Below are 15,648 nucleotides of genomic sequence, written 5' to 3'. Positions count from 1 at the left end.
AATTACAATATTGTGATGGTTTTTGCCATACAGCAACATGAATCGGCCACAAGTATACGTGCCCCCCCCCCCCACACACACACACACACACACATCCTAAATCTTCCTCGCACCTCCTTCCTCACCCTATCCCTCTGGGCTGTCCCAGAGCACCAGCTTTGGGTGCCCTGACTCATGTATTGAACTTGCACTGGTACAAGAGCATATGGTAATGCACATGATTACCACATGGTAATGCACATGTTTTAGGGCTATTCTCTCAAAACCTCGCCTTCTCCTACTGAGTCCAAAAGTCTGTTCTTTACATCTGTGTCTCCTTTGCTGCCCTGAATGTAGGATCGTCGGGTACCGGCTTCCTAATTGGTTTCAGACTCTCCCAAAGTGAGCTGCCCCAGGAGTTTTTCCTCTCTTCCAATGGTGGGTGCGTGCTAAGTCGCTTCAGTCCTGTCCGACTCTTTGTGACTCCATGGACTGTAGCCCACCAGGCTCCTCGGTCCATGGGATTCTCCAGGAAAGAATACTAGAGTGGGTTGCCATTGCCTCCTCCAGGGGATCTTCCTGACCCAGGGATCGAACTCAGGTCTCCCAAATTGCAGGCAGACTCTCTACCGACTGAGCCACCAGGGAAATCACCAAAGAACAGCAAAAGACCAAGTAACAGCAAGGAACACCAAGGTACACCAAGCAACAGCAAAAGAAAGGCTAATGCAAGCCAGGGTAGAAGAGAACTCGCGAAGGGGCGCACTGAGCGGGTAGGGCAACCGGGAGGGCGGGGCTTTCGTAGAGGCGGCAGACTGCGCAAGCGCGGTAGTGCGCCTCGCCGCCATGGTCCCCGGTTCCGTCCAGTCAGCCGCTGGTGGTGGCGGCGACTTCCCCTCAGGAAGTCCGGTCTCCGCCTCCTCCTCCTCCTCTTACCCCGCCTGTTCGGCAGCGGCGGAGGCGGCGGTGCGGCAGCGGTTGTCCCTGCCTCTCCGCCACCTCCACCTCGGCCTATCCCCGGGCTGGCGGCGCTGGCGGGGAGGGGGACAGTAGTTGTAGACGCTGCCCCTGCCTCAGAGAAGGTGAGTTCCCGCCCCGGCGGCGGGGGCGGCCCGGGCCTTCAGCCCCTCCATCCTGCGACCCGGTAAAGGCCCGGCGCGCCCGGAGAGTGCGAAATGGCGGACCGGACAGGACCTGAGGCTCTCCGCTCCCCTCCCCACCCGTCACCCCTGGGAAACGGGCGCCGGGCTCCCACGTGGATCGCGGAGGGAGAAAGGGACGTCTCCGCTGCCGGGGGCGCTGAGGTTGGAGCGGGAGAGAGGCGACCCGGCCGAGGCTGTAGACAGTGTCAGGGCGAGGGAAGGGGAGGATGTGATGGGGCCAGAGGCAAGGAGAGAAAAGGCCCCAGACGCGGAAGGGCGTAGACCTGCGCTGGGTGAAAGTCAACATCCCGGAAAGTAGCGACCTCATTCTCAACGTAGGAAGAAGTGGAGTCGGAGTTTGGGGAGAATAGGAAGTAAACACGCGAGCCCAAGGTTCCTGGGGCCCTGGAGGAAGAGAAGAGGGGGTGAAGTTTTTGAGGGATCACTTCGCAGAGTTTCTCCGGGTTTTTTGAGGATAACACCCTTTAAAACAAGCCTCCAAGATGTACAAGCTCATCTTGTTAGTGGTGTGGGTTTTAATAGGTACCACCTGCCAGTGTCAAAGCAGGACTTCAGTTAGGGCGGCGAAAACAACTTTTATTCAGTAACTACTGATAGTAGGAAAAATACTGAGCTCCATTCCGACTTTTCGCAGAAGTGACTGGGGGTCTTAAGGAATGGGGAAGGGTGGGATTCAAGTAGAGTCGGGGAAGTGCAGAATTACAAAGGGTTGGGCAGTGTCAGCTTGCTGGCAATTATGGAAGAGAGAATTCTGTTTTCCCACAGGAACTGGGAGACAGGCTCTGAAAGTACATGATCATCACATTTCAAAGGAATGACTTTTCGATCCGTGAGACTCAGACACTCCCGAGCTGTAGGAGACACAAATACATTTCAGAGACTGAGGGAGAGTTCGCAATTGTAAACCCTTTAGTAAGAACTATGAAAGAGAGGCCAGGATCCTCATCAGATGTTGGCTAGAACAAACAGTAAATATTTGACAGCCGTGAGCGTTTCCAGACCTGAGCTCAACGATGGGGCTGGTTCATTCAAACTTGACCATGTTAAAATCTGGTCAGGTCTCTGCAAAAGTTTGAAAGGAGTATACCTGCCTAGAGTTTTTACAGTTTTCACCAATTCATTTTCCCTAAAACAAAGAGCTACTTCTTGACCATTTCGATCTAAGAGGTGTTTGGATTCTTACAAGTACTATAAGAACTTACAAACAAACTGCTGGTTCCAAACTGAGTTTAGGCTTTAAGGCAGTTTTGAAATGATTTTGCATGGTGGCGCTTGATCCCACTGCAGAAGATTCTAGTAGAACATTCAGCCATCTTCAGTTTCATAGTTAATTTTTAGTAATTGCAGTGTTGCCTCGTGTTGCTTTTTGTCTCCAGAAAGACAAAATGAGAACATTATTTTTGGTGGAAGGCAGAACATTGTTGGGTAATTTTCTTTTTTCCTGAGGGACTGCAGTAAATATAACTTCATTAAAATAATTTTTATTTTCATCTTCCACAGTATACTCTATTTTTGTGTACTCTTAGATAATCTTTTATACCTTTCACTTGAAGGAATGACAAAACAGTAAAATATTATAAATTTCTTAGAACATTTTGTAAGTATTTTATATAAATTCCATTCACTAAAAATGGAAATCAGAATCTGCAAGCAAATGATGTTTCATTAAGTACCTTAGTGATAAACTTTTAGAAGACTAGGTTTAGTGTCTTCAATCAGCCTGGGTTAGTATTACTGTTCTGAGATTAAAAAAATAAAATCTGAATTTTCTGCTTTCATACCAAACTTCCTGCCTTTCACTAACAAGCCTGAGCTATTATGATGTCAAGACTACAATTCAGTTTAGCTTCCATAGCCACATAACAGAAATTTGGAAACAGTTTCTCATGGGGGGGGGGGGGGGAGGCTTTTTGCCAGAGTGGGTTTTTTTGTTTTGTTTTTTGCAGTGACTTGGAATATGTGCAGTTACTAAAGACTAAACAAAATCAGTTCAAAACAAAGTGTTGGCAGGCAATTACCTTTCTGTACTGCTTCAAGGTGGTTATGAGGGCATAGGAGTCTTTGACTAAATAGATTCTAGTGCTAATTTCTCAACTAGCTTTATGACACTAAGTCCCAAACTTTCTGAACTTGTTTTGTCATCTGTGGGGAGGGGAGTTGGACTAGCCCAATTGAGTGACTTTCACAAACAGATGCTTTTGCCCCACCCCTACCTTAGAGGACAGTTGGCAACGTTTGGAGACTTTTTTTCTTAGTTTTTGCCACTGGACAAGGAACGGCTTGGTGAGCACAGGTACTACTGGTATCTGCTAGATGCCAGAGATGCCACACACAACATGAAAAGCACAGGGCACCAACATAGACATACCACAGCCTCCACAAAGGATTATCCTACATGAGATGTTAGTGTCAAGATTGAGGAAGTCTGCACTAACCAAATAGAGGACCTCACCAACTTTAAAATTACGAACTGGTTTGGCTTGGCTGTGTACTAGAACAGCAATTTATAAAATGTGAAACTTTGACTTACAATGGCTGTCAAGTGACATTCAAAGAGTAGTGAAATATTTTGAATTACAGCTGAGATTTTGTTAGGATTTGGAAAATAGAATTTACTACCTAAAAATTACCTCTTGTCACTTTTAAGTAAATATATTTATTAATTGTTCAGTTAACTGCTACTTAACAAATGGTAAATATATTCTATTTAAAATATTCCTAGGACCCAGTATATTTTTAGTTTAGATATTTATAAAAGCCTAATGTAATTTCTAATTGTACATGAGCCAGAAGAGAAAAGAAATTTATCTAGTACTTAGCCAATATCTTTTTTTCTTAAGATTCCTCCAAAAGGTGTCAAAGAATTGTCATCCTTTCAATTATTAAATTCCTCTCTCCTTTTCAAGATCCTGAAAGGACTATTAAAACTCCTGATCCATTTTCATCTATAGCTGTAATACTTAATGAAGGAGCTTCTCTTAAACTAGACTTGATAATAAAGGTCAGTAAGGATTAAGAATTTGCAAGCAAGGAACATATAGAAGGTATAAATTACAAATAGGAAGTTGAGAAATTAGACTCAATCACAAAAACTCAAATACCACATGACCAGACTTACATGAAAAGAAATATACATCACATTTATGGTGAAAGTGTAGTAAGATTTTCCAGGACACTTTGTAATTCATTAAAAGAAGTTTCTCAAATATTTTTGACAGTTAAAAACTTTTTTCAGAACAATAATATCCCTAAGAAATCAATAGAAACAAAACCACAGCAAACAGTTCTTTCTTATTTGGCTTTTTAAAAGAAAAGAAAATTAGACTCATTTTGAGAATGAAGAACATTTCCAACTGCTTATTGAATCTAACCCATTTACATAGCAATTGTTGAAGTGTTCCTTTGTTTTTTCGCAGAGATTCGAGACAGATGACAGAAAATCAAGCTAATAAGCCCTTATAGTTATTCAGAAACCATTTAGAGCCCCTCCCATGAACCAGGTTCTTATGTTAGGACATGATCACTCTTACTGACCTATTCACATTTACTGACCTTTGGCAAGGACTGGCACATATTTGATGACATTCTGATTCAGAATGTCTGCCTTGGCCCAAGTAAAGCTAATTTGTTAGTTGATCTAGTCAAGATCTTTGAGCTAGCTAGCCATAGATTACTTACAGTGATTGATATTCAAAACATTTGTGTATGCGCAGTCACTCAGTCATGTCCAACTCTTTGTGACCCCATGGACTGTAGCCCACCAGGCTCTTCTGTCCATGAAAATTTCCATGCAAGAATACTGGAGTGGGTTGCCATTTCCATCTCCAGGGGTCTTCCCAACCCATGAGTCGAGTCCAGGTCTCCTGAACTGCAGGTGGATTCTTTACCAAAGGCTTAGTTTAAGTAAAGACAGGAAATTCCCTGACGGTCTAATGCTTAGGAATCAGCGCTTTTCCTGCTGGAGTCTAGGTTAGGGAACTAAGATCCCGAAAGCTATACAGCACAACCAATATAAATAGACATAAATTTTATATTACATCTGTAATCAGTAATCCCAAGTAATGATTTTGTTAATTCCTTTATGTTTTGTCATTGGAAATGTGACATAGCAAATCCTGTTACTTTTGTGATTTTATTAGTGTAAAATATGTCATCCAGTTCTATGGCAAACTCAGGTCACATACTAATTTCATTTCCTGAAAAGGCAAGGTTAATAACTAACTCAGTTAAGAATATTCATAATGCTAGAACGTATGCACTGCATCTCTCAAAACTTCTTAAATGAAATTTGACCTTCTGGTAAAAAGGAATAAAGCAGCATATTTTGGTTAAGAGAATGGAATCGGTTACCTAGTCTAAAATAGCTTTCCCCAACAGTTTTGGCGCCAGGGACCAGTTCCGTGGAAGACAATTTTTACACGGACTGGGGAATGCAAGTGATGATCAGGTATAAATACAGATGAAGCTTTGCTTGGTCGCCGGCCGCTTATCTTCCACTTTGCAGCCCTGTTCCTAAGAGGCCGAGACAGTTAACTGTCCGTGGCCCAGGGGTTGGGAACCCCTTTCCTGATACATAATGTGCTCTAGTCTTCCTTAAGGTTATAATGGTATTAAAAGATTGCCAATCTCAAGAGCCAGGAGCAAGGCAGGGATGTCAATTCTCACCAGTTCTTTTTGGTATTGTCCTGGACGTCCTAACCAGTATAGTCAGGAAAGGAAAAAAGGTTTGCAGATTGGAGAGGAAGAAATCACACTTTGTTTGCTGATACTAATGATCTGATCATCTATGGGCTCCCTGGTGGCTCGGTGGTAAAGAATGCCTGCAGTGCTGGAGAATAAAGTTCAGTCCCTGGGTTGGGAAGATCCCCTGGAGAAGGAAGAGGCAAACCCACTCCAGTGTGAAATTTCATGGACAGAGGAGCCTGGCAGTTCACAGTCCACGGGGTCACAAAACAGTCAGACACGTCTTAGCAACTAAACAACAATAAATGATCATCTATGTAGAAAACCCCAAGGAATTTTGGAAAAGCTACTAGAATAAGTGAGTTTAGCAAGGACACAAAGTACAAGGTTAATATACAAAACCAATACTATCTGTAAATGTTAGTAACAATTAGACATTGAGATTTTTTAAAAATACTATTAACTATTGCATTAAAAAAACAATACTTTTGGATAACTTTAACAAAGTACAGTGAATAGTACATAACATTGCTGAGAGAAGATGCAAATGGTGGGGAAAATGTCCTTTAATGCTTCTTAGTGAACTCGATGTAAAAGTGTAGTACCGTGTCATTAATTTGATATATTTAAAGAAGAATTTATTAAAGGGAAACTACACCTAAAACTTGCCAAATTAACATTCTAATTTTGCTCAGTTTTTCTTCAGTGATTAAAGATATTTAATAAGTATTTTTAAAAACAATGTCATGTCACAACACAAATCAGGTAGTGTCTTGTGGACATGAACATTTTTAGTAAATTTTTCACTCAGATTGAGTTGATTTACTCATCAAACCTACTAAACCTATTGTGGCATATTAAAAACATATATCATACATTGCAAAAGTTAAATTCAGGTTTTGAGATTTCTAAAAGGGTGATTGTATGCTTGCTTAGTGGTGTCCAACTCTGACCCGATGGACTGTAGCCTCCCAGGCTTCTCTGTCCATGGAATTCTCCAAGCGAAAATACTGACGTAGGTAACCATTCCCTTCTTCAGGAGATCTTCCCCACCCAGGGATCAAACCTGGTCTCCTGCATTGCAGGCAGATTATTTTCCATCTGAGCTGCCAGGGAAGCCCCTGAATTGGGGTGTAACAAATTTTCTGACAAGACTAGAATTAGGAAAAGTGGAGTGGTTCTTAGTATTTTATTAAATACTAAGTCTTTTTAGACAGTTTGAATTGCAAGTAATTCATACTTTTCATTTTTCATATTTGACTCAGTAGTTCATGTGCAGTGTTTTTATTACTTTAGCTTTTGCAATGGCTTTACCTGTTAATACTGAAATAAGACCAAGCCTTGTAGAGATATTGAATAACAAGGTGCAGTTTCATTTCTCCAAATAAAAGATTACATTTTCTTTCTATTTGCACTGTATCTTTCCTGGAAGTGAATGGCATTGTAGATAGTCATCTATAACTAGACTTGTGATGTACAAATAGGAACATCAAGTTTTCAGAATTTTGCTAGATTTTTTACAAAAATTAACCCCAATCTGAGAAAAATACTCCAAATGAGTTTCAGAAGAAACAAACTATTTCTTGCTTGAGACCTATCAACTTGTAAATAGATTGGGTACTTCTGCTTAACATTCGATTATTCTTTTAGACATCAAAGTACATATAGCAAACATTAACACAGGACATAAACTGAAATCTTATAAGAGTTGGTTTAAAATCAGCAATCAGAAAAGATAGTAAGAATCAAGTTGAAATTTGACCTTTCATTTAAGAAAAAAAAAGGTTAGCTTGAAATGCAAATAATTAGGTACTCCTGTCAGGTGCTCCTGACCTGTATAACCATAATCTTTTCTTCATTTGGCTTTCTGTAGTTACTGGAATGGGCTTTTAGATGGCTCAGTGGGTAAAGAATCTGTCTGCAATGCAGGAGACAAGGAGACGAAGGCTCCATCCTTAGGTGGGAAGACCCCTGGAGGGCATGTCAACCCACTCCAGTATTCTTGGCTGGAGAGTCCCATGGACAAAGGAGCCTAGCAGGCTACAGTCCTTAGGGTCCCAAATGGTCAGACACAACAAGCAGCTGACCACACAGTTACTGGAATAATTGGTTGGGAAAACATTTCAGTTAAATGGATGAAATCCCGAATAACAATAAAAACAGCCCAATTGTACAGCATTTACTATGTGCCATATAGTCTTCTAAGTACGTTACATTTGTTAATTTCCTTAAGATCCAGAATACCTGAAAAACTTAACCAAGTCTATATAATAAGTGCCAGTACTGACTCCAGAGTCCCTATGTCTAGCTCTAGAAGCAGTGAGAAAATTAACATTATGTGGCAACCAGTAGTTCTGCATAGTTGGCTTAAGCTATGTTAGGTGGATGATCTTCCTGGAAACAAAGCCAACATTTAAAGATCAAGTTTAGGGACTTCCCTAAAGTTCAGTGGTTAAGACTGTGCTTCTGGTGCAGGGGACCCAGGTGGGTTCCATCCCTGGTCGGGGAGCTAAGATCCCACTTGTTGCTTGGCCAAATATCTGTGTGTGTATATATGTATATGGTGGCTCAGATGGTAAACTGCCTGCAATGCAGGAGACCTGGGTTCACTCATTGGGTCCGAGAGATTCCCTGGAGAAGGGAATGGTAACCCACTCTAGTATTTTTGCCTGGATAATTCCACAGACAGAGGAGCCTGTCAGGCTGCAGTCCATGGGATCATAAAGAGTCAAACACAGCTGAGCGACTAATACACAGTTATGTATCCAGTTTAAATTACGGTAGAATTTTTTCCCAAAACATTCAGGTTAGATCTTTAAGCTCCTGTCATACACTTTACTGAGGTTTACTTTACTTATAGTAAACAGCACTCATTAAAAGTGTACAGTGAATTTTTGGCAGGTATTTGACATGAAACTACTTTCATAAACAAAATGCCAGGTATTTCCACCAGCTTGAACACTTTCCTCCTGCTCCTTTACAGTTTATCCCTCCCTCCATCCTTGTGCTTGGAAACCACTAATCTGCTTTCTATCACTATAGATTAATTTGTGTTTCTAGAACTTTTATAAGTAGACTCATAGTAGGTACTCATGCCTTTTACTCAGCATGATTATTTTGTGATTCATCCATGTTGTATGTATTGCTATTTTGTTCCTTTTCACCGCTGAATAATTCTGTTGTATGGATATACCACACTTTGCTTACCCATTCCCCTGCTGATGGAGTTGTTTCTGTTTTTGGCTATAAGAAATAAAGCTGCTATGAATATTCATGTACAGGTCTTTGCATGGACATGTTTTCATGTCTTTTGGGCAAATACATACAAGTGTAATGACTGGGTCCTATAGTAGGTGTTTAACTTTTAAAAGAAATTATTGTTCAAAACTGTGTACCATTTTAGATTATAACTAGTATTGTAGCAAATGCCAAGATTAAAAGAATCTGAATTTTAAAGATCGTCAGAGATGAGAATGGTGGCCTAAACCTTTAACAGGGTAAAGTGTAAAGTCCTGCATTTAGAAAAGTAAATCAATTACATTAAGTCCCAGATGGGAGAAGTTAGCCAACATGGGGAGAGAGATGCTACCACTGGGATTTTAACAATTACAAAGATCAGAAATCAGAAACATGTCTGCTCTAAGACACAAAGTACTAAGGCTGAATGCCCCAAATCGTTTCCCTCAAGTCCAGAGTCCTACTGCAATGTGCCCCAGTAACTTCTCCTTCAGAGCAGTATTTTCTGAACTAAAAAATACATTCTTGTTGTTGTTCAGTAACTAAGTCATATCCAACTCTTTGTGACCCCATGAACTGCAGCACGCCAGGCTTCCCTGCCCTTCACTGTCTCCTGGAGTTTGCTCAAGCTCATATGCAATATCAGAGGCTTACTAAATGTTTTCATATTGAAATTGCCATTCCAGTGAGCAAAAAGCTAGTACTTTAGCCTTATAAGCAGTCTTAACTTGAGAAGTTAAGATTTGATATGGTATATGAAATGATACAGGGTTGAAGACTGAAAATATTATCGTAAATGTCTTACCTGCCCTTATTTTATTCATAGATACCACGTTGAGTGAGCAAAGACTGAACATTTTACAGATACCTTTTGTAGAAGGCTTATAAGAACTAGTGCCATAATTTGAATCACAATGGATTTCACATTATGAGGTAGGTTGAAAATAAAGGACATCTCAATTTTTAGCATTATTTATACTGAAGCATTATACATATTTATACTGAATTATTTATATATGTTATACTAATACTTTGACTTGAAAGCAAGTGAAAGTATAACACTCTTAGTTCAGACTAAATATAGTAAAATTCCTGAGTAAATAATCTAAAACTCACAAGTGCTGTTTTCAAATTCAGAGGTGTAAATTTTGGATCACTTGAACGCATGTAAGAATTAAAGATTTTAAAATTAAAAAAAAAAAATTTGTATAGAGAAGGGGGAAAAAAATAAAATAAAAATTTAAAAAAAAAAATAAAATAACCCAATTTAAAAAAAATAAATAAAATAAACAATATTATTTTTCAAGGATAAAATACACACTGGGCTTCCCTCTTGGCTCAAACAGTAAAGAATCCACCTGCAATGCGGGAGACCTGGGTTCGATCCCTGGATTGGGAAGATCCCTTGGAGGAAGGCATGGCAACCCACTCCAATATTCTTGCCTGGAGAATCCCATAGACAGAGGAGCCTGGGCAGGCTCCAATCCATGGGGTCGCACAGAGTCAGACATGACTGAATGATTAAGCATAGCACAAAACACACACTCAAAAAGTTGGCTTTACTTTCAGATTTACAGGAAACAAAATAAGAAATTGAAGATGCATTTTGTGAGTTTTCAGATGGTTGATCTATGTTGATGTAATTCTAAACTTTGAATTATTTAATCATTATAACAAGATTGTGCTTGCAACATTATAGAGCAATTAACCTTCAATAACTTCAAACCTCAAAATAAAGCAAGTTTAATTTTTTTTTTAGAAGAAAAGATTGCTTGGTTTCAGGTGAAAGGAAGTGGAATATTGGGCAAAAATAGATTTTTTTAATCTCTGCTATCATGGTTTTTAGCTCCTCGGTTGTTGCACAGTCTCGCTGTTTGGAGAAAGTTCATGCTAAAAAACGGAAGCAATTAATGAGTGAATATGATCAGATTTCTCCACCAAGGTCTCAGTCTGATAAGGGTAAGGTTCAGTTCACCTCTTCATTGATCTCTGCACCATCTGTAATCTTTTGGGGTTGGCTTTTTTCGCTCTACATGTCTTCAAGTTTCATCCATGTTATACCATTTTGTAGTACCTCATTTCTTTATATTGCTGAATAACGTTCCATTGTGTGAATTGCCACATTATGTTTATCCATTCATCAGCTAATGAACATTGATTGTTTCTCATTTTAGCTGTCAGTAATAGTGCTGCTGTGAACATTTTTGTACAAGTTTTTGTGTCGACATAGATTTTAATTTCTCTTGGGTATATATTTAGGAGTGAAATTGCTAGGGTTGTGTGGTGACTCTGTGTTTGACATTTTGAAGAACTGCCAAACTGTTCTCTAAAGTTGCTGTACCATTTTACATTCCCACCAGGAATGAATGAGGTTTCTGGTTTTTCCTCCTCTTTGCCAACAGATTATTTATTATCTATCTTTTTGATTATAGCCATCCTGTTAGTATGAAGTAAAATCTCTTTATTATAAAACATTTTTAAACATAAAAATAGAGAAAACAGTATTATGACACCTTCTGTACTTATCATCCAGTTTTGACAATTGTCAACATCTTTTTAATCTTATTAGTGACTTTTTAAAAGCAGCTTTATTGAGGTATAAAAGGTACAGGAAACTGTACATATTCCAGGTATATAATTTGATAGGTTTAAAACATGTATTGATGAAATGATCACCACAGTTAAGATAGTAAACATATCCATGCCCCCAGAAATGCCCCTTAAAATGCTGTGCTGAGTCGCTCAGTCATGTCCAACTCTGTGCAACCCCATGGACTGTAGCCAGCCAGGCTCCTCTGTCCATGGGGATTCTTCAGGCAAGAATACTGGAGTGGGTTGTCATGCCCTCCTCCAGAGGATCTCCCCAACCTGGGGATCAAACACAGATCTCCCACATTACAGGTGGATTCTTTACTGTCTGAGCCACCAGGGAAGCCCAAGAATACTGGCATGGGTTGCCATTCCCTTCTCCGTTAGATCTTCCTGACCCAGGAATGGAACCAGGGTGTCCAGCATTGAGGGCAGATCCTTTACCAGCTGAGCTTCCTCCTACTTTTTCCCAGGCAACCACTGTATCACTATAGGTTAGTTTTCCTATTTGAAGAGCTTTATGGACATGGAATCATGTATTATGTACTCTTTTCTCAGGCTTCTTTGAGTCACCTTGATTATTTTGAGAGTCATCCATTTTGTCAAGTGTATCAATAGTCTGATCCTTTTTATCATTGATTCCATTATATGGATATACCACTGTTTGATTTATGCATTTATCTGTTGATCAATATTTGGGCTTTTTTTGTTTTCCTTTCTGGGGCTATTACACATAAAACTGCTGTGAATATTCATGTATAAGTCTTTATGTGGACATATACTTCCTTCTCTTTAGGATAAATATCTAGGAGTGGAATAACTGGATCATATGGTAGGTGTATGTCTAACTTCCTTAGAAACTACCAGACTATTTTCCAAGTAGTCATACCATTTTACATCCTACCAGCAGCATTTGAGAATTCCAGTTATTCTACATCCTCACCAATCTCTTTAATTTCAATCATTCTAGTAAGTACATGGTGGTATTGCTTTGTGGTTTTAATTAACATCTACTTGATGATGAATAATATTGAGCATCTTTCATGTGCTTATTGTCCATTTGTGTATATTCTTTTCTGAAGTGTCTGGTCAAATTTTTTTGCCCGTGTTTAATAATTATATTACATTTTTCTCTAGTCAAATTTTTCTGCTATTTAAGTTGAATAGGAACTAAATTTTCTGGCTCACCACATTAGGCTTCATTTAAACTTCCTTTTTAATCTCAAATTGCCAGTAAAACTAGCTGATCGTTGATGACTCTAGATTGCTGTCAGACTTGTTTCTGTTAAAGGAAGGAACTACATGGGTTATACTGCCTCATAATTTTTGGAAATAAAGCAGATCACCAAAAATATTATCTTCTCATACTAAGTACATTTTCTGCTATATTTGTAATGCAGGATTTGAGGTGGGGGACAGAAAGAGAAATAGTAGTTGTACTGTCCCATCCCCCAAAAAGCAAGCAAAGATTAGCATATCTGCTTGAAATTTCTCCTGAAACTTTTCTCTAAGCTTTCACCTCCATTTCCCTCTTAACCCTCCCACCAGTTCTTTAATAGAGAACAAACCAGAAGGCATTCTAGAATGTCTTTTTCACCAATCAGAAGTAACGGAATGAAATCCAATTCCCTATGCAGAAGATACAGAACTCCGTTCCCTCATCTTTTCTCATGCCCTATAGCTAAGAGTAGTTTTGTCTCATACCTGGATTTCTAATTTCTAGCATTCCCAAACCATTTTACAATTTTATTGTTAAGTCTTACAATACTGTTGTCTGGTGAGTATGTATGTTTATTTTAATTTGAGTGAACAGAAGATTTTAAAAATTACCTCTCTATGGTTTGTTACTTTTCTTAGACAACAGTGTTTAAGAATCTGAACTTTAGAAATTATTTAAACACTCAGATCAGGCCACTCATCATGGATGTGTAAGTCCTTCTATCCATACATCCCTACAAGCCTTACATTTTTAGCCCTACGAAAGAATTATACATGTCAGCTCCTTTCTGCCTCCTTCATCTCACTTCTGAGAAGGATGAAATTACTTGTGAGTGGCGTAGGCAATATTTGACTTCCTTATGCTCCTTTTTGGCATATAATGTCATGATATTTAACTTTTATACCAAAGTAGATTTTAATTTTGGGATGGGGAAGGGGCTTCTTTGTCTTTTGAGACTCTTCAAGAGTAAAGGAAATATTTAGAATTAAATAATAAGAAGAATTTCCTCTCATTTTTTCTACCTACAGAGAATCCCTTGTCAAGCTAATGAAGCATTCAAAGAAGACGTACGACTCTTTTCAAGATGAACTTGAAGATTATATCAAAGTGCAGAAAGCCAGAGGCTTAGAGCCGAAGACTTGTTTCAGGAAGATGAGAGAGGATTATTTGGAAACCTATGGGTACAAAGAAGAGGTCGACTCTAGACCCAGGTGTAGAATGTTTGAGCAAAGACTCCCATATGGAACCGTCCAAACCTACCCAAGATCATGCAGTATTTCACAAAGAGTGGAAAAGCAATTACCTCAGTGGCTACCAGCTCATGACAGCAGGCTGGGACTAGACTCCCTGAGCTACTCTCAGTTCACCAGGGACTGTTTCTCAGGAAAACCTGTACCCCCGAACCTTAGTCAGCACGAGTCTAACTGTAGCTCATACAGTGTAGAATCTAGAGTTTACAGGCACCTCTCCCCAGAAAATAGTACCAGTGCCCATCAGGCTAGTTATAAACACATACATCAGAAGAGGAAAAGGCACACAGAGGAAGGCAGAGAAAAGCCAGAGGAGGAGCGGCCCAAGCATAAGAGGGAAAAAGCTTGTGAGGAAATAGATTTAGACAAATACAAGAGCATCCAAACCAGCAAAACGGAGGCAGAAACAGTCAGTGTCAGTACAGAAAGGCTTAAGAACCGGAAGGAGAAAAAAAGCCGAGATGTAGCCTCTAAGAAAGAGGAACGTAAGCGCAGAAAAGAGAAAAAGGAACAAGGCCAAGAAAGGACAGAGGAGGAAATGCTTTGGGACCAGTCTATCCTTGGATTTTGAAGCTCTTGCATTGGTTCTCCCAGGGTTAAACTGATAGTTGAGAAGCTTGGTTTTACAGTGTTCATGTTCAAATCCCTCTTCTCACATGAGCAGGTACAAAGGCTAAGAGAACAGGAAACAGAGTACGCTTGCTATCCAACATGGAAATATTTTTCCTTATTTTCTAAAATCATTACAACATTTTTCTTTTCCATAATGTAATTTCCCTTAACAAGAGTGGCTCTGCTTTTATTCATCTGGTTGCTGTGATGGTGGAAGTATTTTTCCCTTGGGAGGTCATTTATATTTAAGTAGGATTAATAGGAATAACAGAATCTATTTCTTGATTGGGTTTTAGTTTGGGGTGGGTATTTTTATATTCATTAGTTTTCTCTGTGAAGCAATTTAGATAGATATTTTTCCTGTTAGATCTAACTTGCAGTATATTTTCTAGATTGAAAAGTGGAAAATGACATACATTATAATAAGCTTAAGTTACATACAGTTTTTAAAAAGTCAATACAAAATCAGTTTATATTCTGGAAATGTTTATAATATAATAAAGTTCTAATTTCTACTTTTTGTTTTGTTTTGTTTTGTGTCAATGATCTGCTCCTATTCGATGAATATTTTCTTCTGGAAGAGCAATAGCCAAGTAAATTTAAACCCACTTTTTGGATAGAAATCTGTGAATGACCACAGTTTTTCCAAATAGTTGAAATTAATAGTTGAAATTAAATGGCATTAGATTATTCTTTCCTGACCAGTATTTTCCATTCTGATAATCCCCTTTTTTATGATAAAGATATCAAGTATTCAAGCACTGCTCTTTTGTTGTAGAGAGTAGTGACCTGGAGATCTGATCCCAGAATTCTAGTCTCAGCTATGCCTTCAAGTTGTTACGTGACTTTGGGGAAGTCTCTCAACTTTATTTTCCTCACTACTAAATATAACTAGAAGCACTGGCCTCTAAAATGC

At 39.2% G+C, this 15,648-nt stretch overlaps 1 protein-coding gene across 3 annotated transcripts; it reads left to right on the top strand.

Moving 5' to 3' along the window:
• The first annotated feature begins 908 nt into the window (after positions 1 to 908).
• KRCC1 (lysine rich coiled-coil 1) lies at positions 909 to 15,247 on the top strand. 3 transcript variants are annotated; one of them, XM_027966756.2, is made up of 4 exons: positions 909 to 1,061; positions 9,889 to 9,995; positions 10,909 to 11,021; positions 13,899 to 15,247. In XM_027966756.2, the coding sequence occupies exon 4, from the start codon at positions 13,918 to 13,920 to the stop codon at positions 14,689 to 14,691; it is 774 nt and encodes a 257-aa protein (XP_027822557.1). In that variant the 5' UTR covers positions 909 to 1,061; positions 9,889 to 9,995; positions 10,909 to 11,021; positions 13,899 to 13,917; the 3' UTR covers positions 14,692 to 15,247. The 3 variants fall into 3 exon arrangements, with proteins under 3 accessions (XP_027822557.1, XP_042102006.1, XP_027822556.1); XM_042246072.1 differs by lacking the exon at positions 9,889 to 9,995; XM_027966755.2 differs by lacking the exon at positions 10,909 to 11,021.
• Positions 15,248 to 15,648: the final 401 nt, after the last annotated feature.

This window comes from Ovis aries, chromosome 3 (genome assembly GCF_016772045.2).
Source record: "Ovis aries strain OAR_USU_Benz2616 breed Rambouillet chromosome 3, ARS-UI_Ramb_v3.0, whole genome shotgun sequence".
In the NCBI taxonomy this organism is placed as follows: domain Eukaryota; kingdom Metazoa; phylum Chordata; class Mammalia; order Artiodactyla; family Bovidae; genus Ovis; species Ovis aries.
This window is presented reverse-complemented; position numbering and strand designations above follow the sequence as displayed.